At 33.2% G+C, this 20,207-nt stretch overlaps 3 protein-coding genes across 3 annotated transcripts; 1 reads left to right on the forward strand and 2 right to left on the reverse strand.

Annotated features, from left to right (window-relative positions):
* Positions 1 to 2,423: 2,423 nt before the first annotated feature.
* LOTGIDRAFT_184767 (hypothetical protein) lies at positions 2,424 to 6,723 on the reverse strand. Its single transcript, XM_009046060.1, has 9 exons — positions 6,543 to 6,723; positions 6,358 to 6,375; positions 6,158 to 6,214; positions 5,696 to 5,790; positions 5,399 to 5,569; positions 5,009 to 5,141; positions 4,450 to 4,562; positions 3,473 to 3,618; positions 2,424 to 3,096 (listed from the first exon to the last, which is right to left on the reverse strand). The coding sequence occupies exons 3-9, from the start codon at positions 6,201 to 6,203 to the stop codon at positions 3,078 to 3,080; spliced, it is 723 nt and encodes a 240-aa protein (XP_009044308.1). The 5' UTR covers positions 6,204 to 6,214; positions 6,358 to 6,375; positions 6,543 to 6,723; the 3' UTR covers positions 2,424 to 3,077.
* A 1,036-nt stretch (positions 6,724 to 7,759) lies between these two features.
* Positions 7,760 to 8,619, forward strand: LOTGIDRAFT_184772 (hypothetical protein; the record flags this gene model as incomplete). The annotated part of the gene is made up of 1 exon (XM_009046061.1): positions 7,760 to 8,619. A coding segment is annotated over exon 1 (852 nt), but the record flags the coding sequence as incomplete, so codon positions are not given.
* A 6,330-nt stretch (positions 8,620 to 14,949) lies between these two features.
* Positions 14,950 to 18,192, reverse strand: LOTGIDRAFT_83012 (hypothetical protein; the record flags this gene model as incomplete). The annotated part of the gene is made up of 5 exons (XM_009046062.1): positions 14,950 to 15,552; positions 16,448 to 16,698; positions 17,277 to 17,420; positions 17,642 to 17,758; positions 18,135 to 18,192. Coding segments are annotated over 5 exons (1,173 nt in total), but the record flags the coding sequence as incomplete, so codon positions are not given.
* Between the last annotated feature and the right edge of the window lie 2,015 nt (positions 18,193 to 20,207).

Consider the following 20,207-nt stretch of genomic DNA (forward strand, 5'->3'; position numbering starts at 1 on the left):
TCCTGATAAAAAGTGTGTATTTATATCATAACATTTTTTATCCTGATTAAACGTTTGTATTTATATTATATTCATTTGCATCTATTTTATACATTTCTTGATAAAATATTTTTAACTTAAAAGATATATTTTGTATATTGTATATTAATTAAACGTTTTTATCTATTTACTAATTTATCTATAGCTTTTATCTTTTTTTGTATAAACCTTCTGCATAATCATCATAAGGCGTCATTATTCATGCAGTTTTTGAGATAATAGTTGGTATATTCGCTTTAGTATTAAACCTAATAAATGAAGATGACCAAATTCCAAGAAAGATTCAAACTCGACCTCTAATGAAATTTGACGGATGCTCAACTTATAACTTAATTAATATATTCAATAAATTCCGGCTATATACCTCTTGAAACCATCACGATATCTCAATCAAATCTGACATTTTCACATTTTCGTGTCTCAATTGTTTCGATTCAGATGCAATTGACACACGAAGCATCTTTTCCTACATAATTGAAATATTTTAAATTGTTTGTTTCCTACTGTTCAAACTTTTAAAATAATTTAACTGTCAATTATAACAGTCGAAGTTAAATACATGTAATAAATAAATAAAGCAACAAAGAATGCCTTTCTCTTTGAAAACCAAATAATGATATAATTAAACTCAAGTTATGTTAGAAATATTATAAATTGATTCGAGTTAAGTTTGAAATACTATAAATGGACTCACGTAATGTTTGAAATATTGTAAATAAACTCAAGTTATGTTTAAAATAATATAAATTGATTCGAGTTAAGTTAGAATCATTGTAAATGGACTCGAAGTTATGTTTTAAATATTATAAATAAATATTGTAAATGGACTAGAAATTATGTTTAAAATATTGTAAATGGACTCACGTAATGTTTGACATATTGCAAATGGACTCACGTAATGTTTGACATATTGCGAATGGGCCCAAGTTATGTTTGAAATATTAAGTTAAGTTAAGTTGAAATGTTACGTTACAACACTAATAAATTGAGTCAAGTTTTTCTTGAAGAATAAAAATTGAAACGAATTGAGTTTATTCGGAAAAAGAGGAGGCCAATATCAATAGGTATCCGTGAAAATTCCCAAATTGCCTGTCCGAAGACGACTCGATGATGGCGTTGCCCCTTTTCATTGTTCCCATTATGTAACAGTAGGCTTACTTATTTTCTTATAAACAAATCTTTTCTAAGCATTAACCCTTATCCTACCTGTGTATGACGCAAAGCTCCGAATCTTCCCTCAGCAATGTAGTTTTTGACCTCCGATTATCAATTTAGTTTCATTTCACCTGTTAAAATGAACACAGGTGTCATGGTTTTTGAAGTAAGTAAAATATCAAAAGAGTCTGTGAGTATTTAATACTATTTACTGTTATTCCACTCTTTAACCATTTCCTGTTTAAAAACCTAACTTTTAGATCAATGACCAGCAGGCCAACCTAATGTTATATTTCAGTCAATGACAAAATTAGCCTAAAGACTCTTTCTTTTCATTATTCTTGTTTGATTCGCCTCGAGCTTGTTTTTTATCTCCAAATTAATATTTACAAAAAAATTGAGTTCTACAGGAAGTTTATTAGTTTACACATTTCAGAAGATGTAAAGTGGAAAATCACATCCTATTCGCTGTTATTAATACCGAAAATGAAGCAAAGGTTCTAATATTGGCATGGCAACAGATGGGTTACTAAACTATCATGGATGCACAATTAACTTCCTCCTCTTTTGTCGGATTCTTCCAGATTCAGAGGCACGCGTTCAGACTGAGCGCTTATTGTGTAGTTCCTGCGATGAACTTGGTATGATATATTACCTGTGATTGCCAATAATCAGTTTTCTTCGGGTCAGGTTTCCAGATCATTCGAGCACAGAACGAGTTTAAGCCAATAATTGTATAAAGGGAGACTACTCTTGTTAAAATACTACAACCATTACTCAATGAATATAGTAATGAAATATCTGAAAGGAATGTGAACTTGACAAACCGTCGTGGAGTGACATTAGGCGTTTAGGAAACCCCCAATAACGACGTCCTTATTCAAGGTCCCCTTAAAGAGGTTTTTGGACTTTAATAATTCAAAAGGCATTTTAATACTGTTAAAAAAAAAGACGTCCATCAGCAGAGCCATGGACCTATTAGTGTGTGATCAATGTATATAGACAGATAGGGGTGGCGATCATCAAAATAAATCAATTTGAACATTCCTAATTCCATAATAAAGTCCAGAATACTCTGCTGATGTATGTAATTTAATTGAATATTCAATACCTCAATGGGCCAATTGCTTCTACTATATTTAGGTGGAATTATCAAGGCTGGGAAGGGGGCTCACAGCACCAAGCACTTGAAATTGGAACTGGGGATGAGAATAAAAGATCAGCCTTTTCCTTACAGATTTATTTAATTTCATTTTTTTTTTAATTATGTACAAGAATATTTAATAACTGCATAATGACTGCAATTGAATGTTACAGAATATCTCATTTGACATAAGCATCAACAACATCAAGAAGAATTTTGAAGACCATATCTGTAATTCAACTGCCTCCAACTGATAGTGTACTTAATTTGGAACAATTCTATAGAGAAGTTCCATAACAAATCTTTAACAAAACAAATGGACAACAGGAATGTTGCCTTTTATTGCTTACTTGCATTTCATGACTCAATCTTTCATGGACCCTGCTTTACGAAAATTTCATGACTGCATTTCAAATTTCATTTGCTGAATAATGATTTGTTTTTTTTTTTTAAAACTTATTCTTTTAACTGCATCAAAAGCTGAAGTACTTGATACATTTCAAAATAACATCGTTTTCAAGCATTACCCAGAATGCTATTAACTTCAGCCAAATTTAGATTTAATTATCCAAATTAATTAATTGTATTCTGTCAATCAAGACCACAATAATGCCCACTGTTAACATCTTTCACACTAGCGCTTAAGTCTGTTATAAAATCATATTCAAATGATAACTATATACAAGTCTGTATGAAGTATATACACTGATATTCTCACAATGATGGCTTTCGTTTCACACTACTTCTTTGGTGGAGCCCTAAAAAACAAAACCATTTCATTGATTACCATTCACTATTAAGATTCATTTTTTTTTTTTCCTTATGTTTGATATGGAACATACAGTATGCTATAAAGAATCCTTTCATGCAACACTGATCTATGTCTGACAAAAACTCTACTATTTAAGCATTTTGATTCAAAGATCTTTCATTGGCTGTGATATTGCAACAGTTTACCAAACATATTTATGCCATTTATCATAAATCTTTAACAAATACAAATCCAAACCTCTTGCCTAAATCGAAGCAAATTTTATGGCATATTCTGGGACCAATAAAATTTCTTAGCAGCATAAATGATACTGCGTAAAGCCTTGTCAAACGGACCAATGCCTGTATAATATTCATATGTACCTGTATACTCCTACCACTACAGCATGATCACGTTCATAAGGTTCTAGTGTCAGCTGTTCTTGAGGTTTAATCTTCTCACTCTTTAATTTATTAACTTCATCAGCAAACACAGCCTCAGGTTCAGCTGTAGAGTCGATACAATTGGCCTAAAATCACAGCAAATACATGAATACATTCAATATAAAGCAATCATAATTGTATAAGCTTATCTTTACTTGAAAACTATCTAGAGTTGTTTGATATTCAAATTTGAAGGAAAATAAAATGTTCCTTAGTTTTCAGTGAAGTCATTTTGTCAATCACAAAAAATCAGTGGCTGAAACTTCAACATCATCATTAAACTAAGTCCAAAATGAAATACACTGCTGACAAATTTCTTTTCAAAAATGTTCCTATGTAGTCATGGTAAACTAGTCTCATGACTGAACAAAAGACTTTTTTACTAGCCTTCATCAGCAACTTTATCCACTAGCATCTGTAAAATTTCAAACTATTACAAACTTCATCTTATACTTCTACTGCAGTAGCCATCTTTCTTGTATCAGGTAGTGCAGCGATTTGATTCGATTATATGCAGGCCAATACAGTGTGTCTGAGTCCTGGATAAAACAACTGTAAACAAGGCTTGTTGTTTTAATCCAATCAAATCGCTGCATTGCATAGTTTTGTGATACAAGAAAGGTGATTATTGCAGACAAGGTATAGGACACAGTTCATAATACATTGAGATTTTGATAATGGTCAAAAACAGCTTTTGGCATCTCAATCCCATAGAAAAAGTTCAAAGGCAATAATTTTGAATTGGTATATTCAGACAGCAGCGTATTTCAATTCAGAAAGAACATAACCTACTAGAGGTAAAATATTAAGAAAAAGATCTGTTTTCAGTGAAGTTAACCTATCTATCATTTATGATATCAGTGGCTGAAACTTCAATCATCATCATTAAACAGATTGCCATAGATTCTACCTCTTACCTTGATAGATATAACTACATGCCCGCCATTTTTAAGGAAATTGTGAGCATTTAATGCTACAATACGGGCCTGATCTGGCTGGGCCACATCAGCAAATATTGTGTCAACCATACCTTAGAATAAATTGATAAGCCAGTTTAAAATATTTGTAAATCAAAGTAAGAAGTGTACTTTTTTTTGCCTCTTAGACCAACATGTTTTCAGTGAAGTCAATTTTGTCAATCACTAGAATTCAGTGGCTGAAACTTCAACATCATCATTAAACAAAGAACCAGGTATATAGACTAACTTGTGTTACCTCTTTAACTTGTAGATGTTGACAAGCATAAAATATAATGCATTTTTATGATATGAAATTTAAGAACAAAAGAAAAGTTTGGGAGTTTATTTCAGTAATAATGCTACTACAGCTAAACCATGAGTTTCCTAGAACTAAGTCTTAGACCTATCACAAAAGGGATGGTTCGCATAGGGGTCAAAACTTTTAAGAGCCAGTCTAATATCTATGGCAAACATGGAGTCTAAAGATGTATCACGCTAGAACATGTGAACTACCTACCCATTAACATTCTGTATTTATGTGGATGTCGAGCATCTTCAATAATAGGTATGATATTAGGTCGTTTCTTGGCCACATTAATCAAATCTCTACCACTTCTATGTGAGAATTCTACGGCATACACAAGACCATCCTGAAATCAATTCCATAGAAATTCAAGTTGACTTTACAATGCATACACTGGATGAATAGGCAATATGTCTCATTGAATGGACTTCAACACAAAGCAAGGTTTTCAGTTATTTGGTATAATGTCTTTCACACTTATTCAGTAGCAGAACTGGAATATCATCATTAAACTTTGCTTTGGTTCCACAGAAAATTCAGAACATTGCTCTTTTGCAGGAATAAGTTACGAGAAAAATCTACAATCAAAAACTGAATACTCACAGGTCCAACAATATCTGATACATGTGACACAGTGGTTCCTGATGCTGCACCTAAATACAACACCTTACTACCAGGTGCAATGTGGATATGATCAACACCACCTAAAATAGCAGCAGCTAACTTAGATCTGAATGGATTCCATGCTCTATATTCTATTTTTATTTCATTTTCCTGAAAAAAAAAACAAAACAAATCTTTGGTCTAAGGATTAAGTTCAAAACAACCATGTATTGCTTGACATTACTGACACAAATTTCAAATACTGAAAATCAGATGCTCACAGATGTTGGGACTTACCTCAACTGAAATTTTCTTTTCACCATAGACTGTTTCACCAGGAGTCATATTTTTAGTAACGAGGGCATCTTCTTTTCCGCGAGCAATGAAAACACCTGGAAACAAAGACAGACAATATTGATATTTTGTTACCAGACATGACTTAATCTGAAGCCATCCAATCAGCTCAAATAATTAGACTGTTTAAAAGGGACAGGTTCATTTGACCAACTCTTCCTTTTGAACTTTTTAAAAGCTAATTCAATCATATATAGTGTTCACAGCTCACTTGTGAAATCTGCGCCTTTAAATGCATGTGTGTCTAGAATCATCTGCGTTTAAAGTTTGCGACTCTGCCATATAAAATGCGATATTCTTACATTACTATTACTCTAATTTCTGTTCGAAGACTATCTAAATATATTCAAGACCCAAATTAACCAGACAAAATAGTGAACATGTCCCTTTAATATATAAGCATACCTTGATGTCTGTGTGGTTCTATTATAACCTGTTTACCTCCAGCCATACCACCCCTTCCTGTTAAAAAAAAACAAAAAACAAATTCAAACGGTTTAAAATGTTTTGTAATGTGTGAACCACCTAAATAATCAGTGTAAATAATCTTACTTCGATATGAAAATCTTTTAATTCTGAAATTTAGAACAAATTATAACACTTACCACCTCTTCCTCCCCTGCCTGCAAAATAAATAATGTATTCTTCATTAATTCATTTTCTGATGCAACTGCTGAGATTATGAAAGTCATACCCCAAATTGTAGCGACATATTAGTATATTCAAAGATTGTCAACAAAGAGTGTGAACTTCTCAGCTCTGCATATTTACATTATAACAATGCACATACCTCCTGCTCCTCTGCCTCTTCCACCTCCCCGTCCACCAAACCCGCCTCCTCTTCCACCGAATCCACCTCTTCCTCCTCTATCTCCCCCTCCTCCACGACCACCTCTAAATCCTCCCCTTCCCCCTCGATCACCACCGCCCCTTCCTCGAAATCCTCCTCTATCTCCTCTGGGGCTGAAACCTGAATAACATAAAAGAAATAATGAGTGTCCTAATGCACTGGCACCACGGACGAAAGACTGTGCTCACAGGGAACAGTAAGTTATCATACTGCAATGATCAGAGCCACAGTCAAGATCCACAACAAGGACACAGTAATAAGCATGCATGAATGCATGTTCAGAGTCGCTCCTTACAATATTCGAAAACATTTCCACTATTAATCACTGACATTATTTTATTTGCACGCAGATTTGAACCAAATACTTTAAAATAGTGATTAAAACCAAATTGAATCATACCTGGTCTACCCATTTTACTGTAATTATATTATTGCAACTTTAAATTTGTAACAAGCAACACGTTGTACTTCTTCTCTAAAAAGCACGTGGAGAAGCAAGAAGTGTAATTTCCCAGAAGTCTACACTAGGGACAACTCTCAATCAACTTCCGTTAAATCACTGTTGGCTTCATTATCCAGTCGCTCGTAACAGGTGTCCAGTTCACGCGCTACTGATATATGATATACACAGATTACAAGTTCCTCAATTAATCAGCTTACTGATTATAATTAATTGATAAGATAACCATGTCGACAGGTTCATGTTGTCACTTACAAGTAAATAAACCGCACCTGAATTAATCATTGAATACTCAATTGCCCAAAATAGTTCGTTTCATTGAACCTTACTTTTTGGTCGTTTTGTGTAGTCCGACTTAACCCACATTTTAGTATGATTAAAGGCATGCCCAAGATATCCGTAATTCTTTGAAGATGTACACTGCATAGTAAGAAATGATGGCTCAGGTGAAAAAAAAAAATGTGGATTTTCAAAATTACATGGAATGTATAATTGATTGTAATGGAATATCTCGTTTGGTTTCTAGTCGGATTTCCGTCATCTTACTGATGAGATATCGTAAAATTGAATCTTACTCTTGCAATAAAGAGTTTCTGATTAAACTAATCAGAAATTAGAACTTTCGGACAATGCGAGCATGAAACAGTCAGTATACAGTATGAAACGAAGCGCACCCTGAGCTGTCAAATCCGTTTCCGGCAAGATGGCGTCAAATAAAAAGAAGCAAGATGAGAAACATCTTAAAATATTACGAGATATGGTGGCATTACCGTGTAATAAGCAATGTTTTGATTGTCACCAGAGAGGCCCAACATATGTCAATATGACGATTGGTTCTTTTGTCTGTACGTCTTGTAGTGGTATTTTACGAGGGCTGAATCCACCACACCGGGTCAAGTCCATTTCGATGGCAAGCTTTTCACCAGAGGAACTAGAATCTTTAAAATCTCACAGCAATGAGTTATGTCGGAAGGTTTATTTAGGATTATATGACAGTAGATCGTGGCCAGAACCTGACTCAAAAGATGAACAAAGAGTGAAAGATTTTATGGTACAAAAGTATGAAAATAAGAGGTGGTACAATGCACCAACACAAGAAATGAAAGATGAAGCCAAGAGAATGAATGAGGCTGCAATAAATAAACAGTCTCAGACGAAACCATTGAGATCCTTGTTAGGGGATAAAACCCCTAAACTGGTACTTCAAAACAGCCATTCAACACAAGCAAACCGCCAACATCCACATCCAGTCTCTTCAGCACAAGGTGTTATAGGAACTATTCCAATGCCCACATCTGCAGCTGTAAGCCAACCAGCGCCTGTTACTGCAAACATACCGCAAAAACCGCCAGCTCCAGTAAGACAACCCAAATCTAATGTGGATATTTTTGGAGATTTTGGATCTGATCCCTTTGGCTCCAGTGCTCCCATATCAGCACCAGTTGCCCCAATTGCTTCATCAGCACCATTTCCTGTGGCAGGACCTGGTTCTAGTGCAAATACGCCGACAGGATTTAGCAGTATTACATCCTCATCAACAACAACTCCGACAGTTTCAGACAAATATTCAGCATTTGCAGACTTATTTTCTGATCCAGTTCCAGCTAGCACAGAGGCCAGTAGACCTAATGATATTTGGCCAAGTAATTCCTCAACAGCACCAGCTAGCACTTTAGGTGGAGGAGGGGGATTGAGTTGGGGAGGTGGCATGGCGGATACAAGTTCGGGTAGTTTGAACTGGGGAGGTACGTCATCAGGTGTAGCAAATCCATTTAGTGCAACTGCAACACAAAGTCCCATGGGTTTAGGCCAGAATACACAGATTGGAATGGGACAATCTCCACAGATGATGAACCAACCTAGCCAAATTGGATTGGGTATGGGCCAAACAGGACAGATGGGTATTGGTCAAATGGGTATGGCGCCGACATCAGTTGCAAATCCATTTGCATCTGGTTTGGCAGATTTATCTGGAAAACCAGCTCAGCCAGTTGGTGGAACAGGATTTGCATCATGGAACAATCCACCTGTACAGTCGTCAAGTAATGATTTCTTTGGGCATAATGGTAACTTGGCTTCAACAGGATTTACTCCTGCTCAGCCAGCATCTGGCTTTTGGCCAACTGATCAATCTCAAGGTTTCGGTGCTCCTGCTCCCTCAGCTGGGGCATGGAATCAGTCACAGCCTGTTAATCCTTTCATGCAAGCGGCCAACACACAACCAGTGGCACCTAGAGGAAATTCTTCCAATCCATTCTTGTGATGCTACTAAGACTATGTAACTGATAAGTGATATCTAAACCTATATTTAACTGTGTATAGTGTAATAAATATGTTCAGTGGAGTTTCAGTGAACAACAGACATTGTTATGGCTCTGTTGAAGGAATACTACCCCTTAGAATGCTCATTAAATTTGAAGTCTCAAACTTGGTCAACACATGTATATATTCATCAGTTGGACTTTATTGAATTATAGAAGGATTCTGTTGTATAGTTATGACACCAGGTCAGTCCACTGATGAACAAATTACTCGTTTTGTCAAGGTTAAAAATTTCAATTTTTTGTCATCCTAAGAGGTAGTATACCTTTCAGGTACCAATATAATATTTATGAACATAGTGCATTCTTTAATGTTACTTTACCTCTTGCAATTATTATTATTATTATTATTATCTGTATTAATTTTGGCTTTGTTCACACATTGCTGTGTTTATTGTGCTTCAGAATGTTTGTAATATTTGCATGTGAATTGTATATAAAATTGACAGACTTGATAAGTTCACAATGGTGGACCGTTTATTTAGTAGATGTTTTTAAGTCACTGTGGTCACTGCAATTCTAGTAAAACTAAGTGCTTAATGACGTCACCCACTTAGTTTTAGTGGACATTCAGGAACCACAGACGTTTGATTGAAAATTGGAATGGTGCAAATTGATGCAATCAGTGTCCTTAATACGCATAAGAAATCCTCTTTACAATCCCTATAAAGGTTAAAATCTTTGTAAATGAATATGGATAAACTAATGATAATGCTCTCTGCTTCTAAATATAGTTCAAATCTTATTGATAATCTGGAAGGATTGCTGTCAGTTCAGTCAAGGTCACGGATAAGTAGAATATATCCATAGAACCAATGTTTCTTTCATGGATAATTTAAAATTGTCTAAGAAAGAAAGAATGGAAAAAATGCAAACTTGAACTTTGACTATTTGCTAATAAATATTAAATTTTTTGACCTAGGAACATGTTTCAAAATTAACTTTTGGATGATGAATTAATTCAAAATATTATTTGTAATATGAAGCACCAATTAAATAATAGATATGTTTTGACAGCTGTTGATTATAATTTACAACATTGATCTATAGTTATGCTTTACTCTAATTATTCCTTTGAATTGTTGCATTTAAAGTTAGATATCCGTTTTCTTTTAAAACTTTTAATGTACAATTTTCTTTTATTGAAAGCCTTCTAATAATTAAAGTAATTGAAAAAACATTTGATATTGTTCTGTACCATAAGGCATCGTTGATATTAAATCTATTACAATATAGCAACTAGGGCTGGGTATAAATCATCAATTAATAATTGAAATATTAATATTAATATATTCTAAATACTGGATAAATAGCATATCAAAGTTATTAATTCTGTGGTTTATTTGTGTGCTATGAAAGTATGATAAAATGAATATTCATTTATTTGGTTGGTTTTTATATGCACATATTACAATGTGGTTGTATATTGTCGTTGCCTCTGTCAATCCGTCGGTCCACAATTGGCTTTTGAACACAAAAGAGACCACAGGTTTTATCTGATTTTAATGAAATTTGGTGCGATCATTTATATTCATTAGTTCTTGAACAAATTCAAATTTGAAAATTTGATGAAAGGTTTTTGAGTTATTTCCCTTGACTATGGAAAATTAGGTCAAAATTGGTTTGTGAACACAATAGACTATAGTCTTCAATTGATTTTAATGAAATTGGGTGATAAAAACAAATTTAAGTAAAGATTTATGATACAACGAAGTGTAAGTTAAAGGTTAATTAGATATGTTAACTAAGGATGTCTCTGTAATACTATCTGTGGTAGTATCTAAGGTTAAGATAATTAGATATGTTAACTAAGGATGTCTCTGTAATACTATCTGTGGTAGTATCTAAGGTTAAGATAATTAGATATGTTAACTAAGGATGTCTCTGTAATACTATCTGTGGTAGTATCTAAGGTTAAGATAATTAGATATGTTAACTAAGGATGTCTCTGTAATACTATCTGTGGTAGTATCTAAGGTTAAGATAATTAGATATGTTAACTAAGGATGTCTCTGTAATACTATCTGTGGTAGTATCTAAGGTTAAGATAATTAGATATGTTAACTAAGGATGTCTCTGTAATACTATCTGTGGTAGTATCTAAGGTTAAGATAATTAGATATGTTTACTAAGAATGTCTCTGTAATACTATCTGTGGTAGTATCTAAGGTTAAGATAATTAGATATGTTAACTAAGGATGTCTCTTTAATACTATCTGTGGTAGTATCTAAGGTTAAGATAATTAGATATGTTTACTAAGGATGTCTCTGTAATACTATCTGTGGTAGTATCTAAGGTTAAGATAATTAGATATGTTAACTAAGGATGTCTCTGTAATACTATCTGTGGTAGTATCATTTCTTTAACTGAAATATCTTCAGCTAATGTTCTTCTGATATATCAATAATAATCTCAAGATAGAACCTGTATTGTAAAACAAAATCTTTTCATGTATCTAGAAGAAAATAAGAATCATTAATATGAGAAGTCTTTGTATAAAATTCAAAAACTTTATGAAAGATCTTGAGATGGATCATGTACACAGGAAAGTATGTAACTTTGCCATATAATCGATAAAGAAAATACGTGGTAACAATGATCGATTATTTTACCCAGCTCTAGTAGCATTCTAGGTTTGTGAAATTATATTTTACTCTAATGGTACTTGGTCCAGATGAAATTTCTTTATATAATAAAATGATATATATATTGATTTAAAGAGCTGAATTAAAGTGATTAAAGAGAGGTGTTGTCATTTTGTATTTGCACCGTAGACACTACTTGAAGTTAAAAGCCATGGTTTACCATTTTTGGGGGTTGATTTTGGTATTGAATATATGTAAATAGTCTTCAGAACCAGATGAAAATGGCATAATTCATATAAATATACTTCAAAATTGAAATTTCACTTCCTTTTTCTTTACATGGGGCATCAAGAAAATCGGCCATCTTTTTAACTTTCATACGCTGATAATTCTAGTATAGATATACATGGATTTGAAGGTTCAAATTTCACAGTGAGCTGTGAACACTATTACTGATCAGCTTGGCTAATAAATTCTGATATTCCCATTACAGATAATATCTAAGGGCTTTGTGATAGCAATGTGTCACTGAATGATAGTGAAATTGCATGAAGCACTTCCAATGTTTGATTAACAGCTGATAGAGCTCAATTTCAGCTTCTTGTAGCAATTTTTGATTAGCTGATGAAAAATAATGAAGACAAACAACCAAGCTTGAATTTTTTTTGTGACAAATATATATTATATGTATACAAGTGTAAAAATGTTTAATATAAACAATATCTAATCATGGTTCAAAATATAACAATGACATGATGAATGCATAACAATAAAGAGATTTTATTTAAATGAGACATATGTATGTACATGATGACTATTCCCTGAAAGCTATGTTCTCTTTTCTTTTACAACTTTGATTTCTGTTATTTTATAAAATAATATTTTCAAATGTCTGTAGAAATATAAGGTCTGATAATTTTACACTAGAAAAAAAAATTTCAATTTTCCTATTTAAAGGGATTGTCAAGAGGTTTTCTAAACTTTTTAGGTGTATAGGATCGAAGTAAACTAAGCGTTTGATGATGTCACTATTCACGAAGGGCCTTATGGGATAAAGCATATTTTGCAATTAATGACGTCATCAAAGACTTTATTTCAGTGTTAGAGTGAGATGAGAATAGTATTCTCAAAAAAGCACTGGCCTAGGTTATAAAGTAGGAAGTGAAATTGCAGGAACCACAGTTTCCACATTTTCTGATTTAAAAAATTCAAATGGTGCAAATTGGTGCTATGTCCCCAATACAAATTAAAAGTGTAGAAATCCTCTTGACAATCCCTTTAATTACACAAATGAATGTACATAATGACTACTCTCTGATTACTATTGCTCTTTTTGGAAATGCATTTTTAAAAAAAATAACTTGAATGTTTTGGTTGTACACAAATGTGCATCTTTGATCAACTGTAAATGGAATTCTTACGTCTGAGGTCATGCCCTACGGAAATGACAAATTTCTGGATTTCATAGATACATAAACATATAAGACTCTTCACAAAAAGTTAGATTCCTTCAAGTTCAAAGAGTAGGATGTAAAACTCCAAAACTTTTCATTACTGATTTGAAACAGTACTGTTCATACTTAGACTGAATAAAAAAGGAGAAAATTGAGCACATTCACTTTCCCGCTTTTGAAGACTTCATTGACTAATTTTAATGGAATTGGATTATGGGAAGTGGTACCATACAATGGTACTGTACAATTCATCAGCAGATTTGAGTCTTTATACCAAAGAACAGTCTGATTTCTCCAGTTCATAAAAGAAAAGTTCTGAAAAAAAGAGACAACACCATGCTGTGTGCAATGAAAGAAATATTGTTAAGGCAGTGGTATTTGGCATATCTTTTTCAATACATGTCTGTCAATGGATCTTTATAGCACACACGTCGCATTAATCATAACCATATTAAAACCCCTTGTCTGCATCATTGGCAGGGGGAAACTGGTTTGAAAATTTTGGAAGTACAATCTCATCCACATCATGGTCAATCCAAAGAACCATCACGGCTAAATCCAGTTCACCAAGTTCTTAAAAGTGGCTCATACATCTTCAGTTATTGGAAATTAAGCACCTATTTCCAAAATGGCATCTTGAACATGATTTTATATCTGAAACAAATGTTGGAACAATCCAAGTTCACCCAGTTCATTGGCTCACACATCTTCAAATATTGGAAATTAAGCACCCATTTCCAAACAAGCATCCTGAGCATGAATTTATATCCAAAAGTCACATTGACATGATAATGATTAGCCAATGACATGAAAAATGGCAAAATTTCTGTTAAGAAATAAATGATTTTCTTGGAGCTTGTGACATAAAAGGTGCTACATTTTCCGAATTTGTTACTGCTTGTTTTTGGTCCTTTTTGAGTTGTAGAGCACGAGAAACATTTGATAGAATCATGACCAAACTGGCTACAAACATTAAACCACCTCCTAAATAAAATACTTCATCATAGGTTCCAAAAATATCTCTTAGTAAACCTGCAAATAAACAGATTAAAGTTTTAAAAAATAGCACAGGTGATGCAAATGAATTAATACATAATATATATTCATAGAACCAATTATTGTTCATCAATAAACTCACCCCATTTTTATTAGATTTAATTTTGATTTAGCCACTTGTATAACAGCATGAACAAAAAATGCATTATAAGAAGTAAGGAATTTGATTGGCTGGTTGTTATCAAACGGATGAATGTTTCACAGAGCCGTCGTTAGACCCTAATGTGGCTAAATTAAAAACAAAAGCTAATAATTAAAAAAAAAACGAAAGTTCGGATATTTGGATGGATTTTAAGTTAGATAGTGCTATCACTAATACTGATAATTAAATTGGCATTTGATTTGCAAATTTCAGAAGTTGCAAAATAAAAATGGCATAACAAGAGACCATGACAGTTGTCAGCTAAAACAATAAGAGCTGTCTGTGCTGCACTATGTCTACCAACAAACGAGAAGAACACTGTTATCTTACCTGATAGGGGTGGTCCCACCAGAGTTCCCAGTCCTTGAAAAAAGATCATTAATCCAAAAGAATGAGAAATCTTATCTGCTCCTAGAATATCTACAATTATTACTGACTTTTGACTTATATATCCACCAGTCAATAATCCATAAACACAACCAACTAAACAATATTCTAAAAAGCCTTCAGCTTGTGGACACAGAAACGTCACCAAAACAATGACAAACATCACTACATTGTAAACTACTGGACGAAATGGTTTAATTGGTCCAAGTTCCAGGAGAAATCCTGCTCCGATTCGAGAAACTGTGTCCACTATTCCTGTAACTGACATCACTAAAGCTGCTTCACGTTCCGTACATCCGTTGGCCTTCGCTAAAGCTGGTAGAAATGTAAAAGCTGATTTAAAGGATGCAGTAAAGATGGCAATGCCGATACAGAAGAACAGAAAAGAAGGAATTTTCAAAAGAGAAAAATCAATCAGTTTCCTTTGGTTTGTCTCTGTTTTTTGTGGTTTAATATATTTCATGTAGAATTTCTGAAGACTGTTTTTGCCCATTTCAGGATCTGTTTGAGTTGCAGTTGAGGTTGTTGTGTTTTCAGTAGTTATCTCCCTTGTTGAAATTGCTGAGGGAGAAAGAGGAATGCCTTCTTCGACATTTAGAGCTGTATTTTGTGACAAATTCTTTTTTCTGAAATAGATGAGGTTTATTAAACTTTTTATGTGTATTGGAGACACTGATAGCATCAATTAACACCATTCCAATTTTCTGTCAGGAATTGGAAGAACCACTGACATATGATTGAAAATTGGAATGGTGCAAATTGATGCTATCAGTGTCTCTCAGTGTCAGAAAACCTCTTTATAGTCCCTTTAAATCTATCTTGTGTCTTGTGAAATGCTGTAGTAGAAGTACATCATCGTGTATTTCAGAAGGGCAAGTTATTAAGCTGGAAGCTCTAACATTGAGATGGAAAAGCTTTGATACATGCTCAAATATTATCATGAGGATAATCCCATTAATTAACATTAGATTAGTCTAAAGGTACATGTGGATGCAGCCTTGATTCAAAAATGATAAAGGATTTGATCCACAAGAAGCTTAAAAACTTGTCCAAGTTTAAGGGAAAATGTTTTGATTTAAGCTTTCAAAAATGATAAGTGATACATTATTGGTTCTTCAGAAGCTTAAAAACTTGTCCAAGTCTAAAGGTTCATGTGGATGCAGCTTGATTTAAGCTTTCAAAAAAGGATAAAGGATATCAGATTTAGTCCATAAGAAGCCAAAATACTTGTGCAAGTCTGAGGGAAAATGTGGATGCAGCCATGATTTAAGCTTTCAAAAATGATAAAGGATATAAGATTTGGTCGACAAGAAGCTTAAATACTTGTGAAAGTCCATGTGGATGCAGCCATGAATTAAGCTTTCAAAAAAATGATAAATGATATGTTAGAAGCTTAGAATTTTGTCTAAATAAAGATATGCTTACATTTCAGCTCTGACGATGCTATGATGAATGTATAATGGTCGGAATAACATGGCACAAATACACAAATTTAAAGGTATGGCACTAAGAATCAGAAAAGCTCCAAAAAAGTCAAATTCTTCAAATAAAATCTCAAATACCAAAGGTAAAAGAAAAGTTCCAATGCCAACACCAGCTGAGCTTATTCCTGACGCTAATCCACGTTTTTTATCAAAATATAAGCCCACTATTAGTAATCCTGGGGTATAGCTTAAACTTCTTCCAATACCTATAAATCAATGAAAACTGTTAAAGGGAAATTGTGGTCTTTTCTTATCTGTTTTCAACCCATCTGTATCACTTTTAAGAATGAAAATCTGGCATTCCGTTTGTCAACAATACAACATTTCAGTAAACAGTCAAATCAGTAAGTTATTAACATTCCAAATCATATTATGTTAATCATTAACAACCACAAAAACATTAGTTTTCCTTATAAAATTGTAGACAAGACAGGAGTTTGATTTAGGCTCAGAAAGTGACATGATTAGCAAAAATTCAGCTTAATCAAGAACTCAAGCAGGTAAATGAGTATTAGACAAAGGACTATATACAATATATACAAAAATGTATGAAATACTAGATTACTAAGTTTTTTTTTTTTAATCAGGCATGATCTTACAGTTTTTTTCATTATTTTTTTGTTCAAATATTTAGGTACAAAGGTTTTTACATAAAAGCAGATTTCCCAATTTTTCCTGAAATATTTGTCTTTTAAAATGGAGGAAGCAAAACATCTCATTTTTGTTGTTGAATGAAAATTTTCTTGCCATAATGTCAGGGAGTAGCTTCAGTAAATAATTTTACCTCCAAGAACACCATAAGTGAAATAAAGATACACTAAACTTGGAGCTAGACCACTTAGTAAAACTCCAACAGCAAATAACACAGCACCAACAAATGTTGTATAACGACATGTAAACCTGTTACACATAGCACTGGCTAATGGACCTAAAAACAATCAAAACAGAGATATTGGGCTGGGTGATATACCAGAATCATGGTAAATACCATAAAGTATATAATAGGGTATAGGAATTTATAAATTAAAGAAATATTGCCTCATTTAGAATTTTCCCAATATTGCCATATCTGACCGTTGTTGAAAGATGTTTTTTTTTTAATGTCATTCCAGACAAGGTGGTTTTTTGATTTAAAAGAGAAAGACCTACCTATCATTAATCGTACAGTAGAACTAAGGGAGCAAACCCACGATGTAGCTGAAGCAGTACCATTAAATTTACTCATAAGTTTCAGAAACAGTACACCATCAGATCTCTCAAAACCTCCTGGAAAGTGCAAAGGAGGGGTTCACTTTAATACTATTATGATTGACTTGTCCTAAGTTCAAGAGGTTTTCTAAGACTTGTGTGTGTGTGTTAGAAAATAGCCTTTTAGAATTATTCTGATTTCCTTTAAGACACTTGTTGTTGAGTTTTGTTCCATGTTACAGGGAAAAGAATAGAGAACTCATCATTTCAACTTTCAAATGCAGATAATTATGGACACACATGGAGTTGAAGGCTTGAATTTTGATGGTGAGCTGTGAACATTATGACTGATTGGCTTAGCTAAAAATTTCCCGTTTTTGACTACGGTACAAGCTGTCAAACAGATGGTGAATCTGTCCCTTTGAGTAAAAATACAGAATGATTATCAACGTACCAATTATTATATGTTGCAGATGACATCCCAGAACTACAAACCAACCCCATCCCCCTTCTTGTGCTTTGTTTACATTATCAGTTTCAATTTCAATTTCCTCATTCTGTTCATCGTTTTCAACATAAAATGTCACTTTTGGTGCATCATCATCATGATTTTTGTTGTCATGGCAACTATCAGACAGGCTGCAGACATCCTCATCGGTGCAGGAGTCGATGTCATGATCTGTAATATTTTCAGGATTATCTTCAAGTGTAAGTTTCATCTTCAGTAAATGAGTAAATCTGCAAAGAATAAGAAATTTAATAGAGATATTTAAACACAATAAGGAAAAAATCTATTAAGTTTAAAGGCTGCTAATTGTCGGGGTCGCTTTGGGTCTTGAATATGTGTAATTTGTCTTTATAAATACTAAAACAAATCCCATAATTCCCATGTATTTAAAGGCTCAAATGTCAATGATGAGCTGTGAGAACTTTTACCGTTTAACATAGCTAAAAGAAATACTGTTTCTGAAAGCAAGGTACAATTAGTCAATTGGATGGCAAACCTTCTCCTATAAACTAGGCCATAATTTAGTACCAATTACCTTTCATTTTATCTTTATTGTTATTTGCATTAGTGTTAAGCTATGTAGACAGCAAATTATAAACAGCTGTAGCCTACATTAATATATTAATATTAACATATAATTTTATATCGTGGGTGACTGCTTGTAATCTCGTATATGCCATATTTGGTCATTTGCACTTTTTGATACTGTTCAAAAGTTCGTAAAAGTGTTGATTTGGTGATCAAAACCCCTTATTCTTAGCTTGATTGTAAATAACCCCAAACCACCAATTAAATAACATGTATATAAACAGTCTGCTTTAAATCCTCGTAAAATATAATCTTCCTTTTTCTGCGGATGAAAACAGAAAAACCTTGTATCAAGGTTTCAAGCAGTGACCCACAAAATATTTAATAGAATTAGTTTCAGATTTTGAGATAATTTAAAGCCATCCGCTTTTTTTGTTAAACATTTTCATTATCAAAAATGTCGTAAATTATACCTGAAAATATTTCTAGATTATGCTAATTATTTCTATATATCTACTTGATCAAACTGAATTTGTTTTACTAGGGTTAATTAAAAACTGAGAGTACTAATTGTTAATTAAGCATTTTCAGTGACTGGCTTTTTAATGGCTTGTTATATTTAGTTCAAATCTTAAGAAAACAAAATGTGTATTTTACTTAAATCCATACACTATTAACTTTCAGAAAGCATAACGAACTTTAAAAGGTTACTTTATGATACATTATGGGATACATAATTCTATAGATTTTGGTTAATAGTTTATGTCAGCAAAAAAATTTTTCGACCTTCAAAAAAGCAGAATGTCCCTTTAAATAGGTTTCATGTTCCAATTTCCTGCTCCAGATGAGAATGCAAATGGACAATGCCATGTTATATTGTGTAATGATGAAAGTTAAGACAGAGCAGCTTACTGCTTTACTGAAAGTGGATATGCACATGGACCTTGGTTTAAGTTGGTTAGTTAGCAAATGTTTAATTACAAAGCCACTCCATCTCCAGATATTGAGATATAAGACAAAAAACAAATTCTTAATATCATTACCGGTACTATAGTACAACTGTACTAAGAAAGTAATTCAGATGTAACCTACCCATAAAATTGTATACCGTAACCTACCACTTGCGTAAATTAGGCCAATATTAACACACATCTAATATTTACAGAGATATTATATATTGATTCAAGGAGATAGAGGTCAATATTTCAGGTCACTTGGACTTGGATATTGTGGTATTATAAAATTCGTGGTGGTAACTTAAATTAATGTCCTTTTAGTTTTGTGCTAAGATCTTATCAAATGAAATTCTAATATGCAGTCACGAGGTTAAAAACTTATGACATAATTTAACAACTTGGGGTTTCTGTTTTAGATGCATTCCTCAGTCTCAGATTGAGAAAAGAGCCAAGAACTCATTGTTATCAGGGAAAATTTGATTTGGTCTGTAGTCTCGTAAAAACAGCTGTGTTTATTGACAACTGTCAAAATTCC

Source organism: Lottia gigantea, assembly GCF_000327385.1.
Source record: "Lottia gigantea unplaced genomic scaffold LOTGIsca_10, whole genome shotgun sequence".
NCBI lineage: Eukaryota > Metazoa > Mollusca > Gastropoda > Lottiidae > Lottia > Lottia gigantea.

Coding starts and splice junctions, on each gene's coding strand:
- LOTGIDRAFT_184767 (XM_009046060.1), bottom strand. CDS start 6,203: ATGGCTGGAGGTAAACAGGTTATAATAGAACCACACAGACATCAAG. Junction 4,563..5,008: donor TAAATACAGAATGTTAATGG/GTAGGTAGTTCA, acceptor ATTTATTCTAAG/GTATGGTTGACACAATATTT. Junction 3,619..4,449: donor ATGTAGTTATATCTATCAAG/GTAAGAGGTAGA, acceptor CTGTGATTTTAG/GCCAATTGTATCGACTCTAC.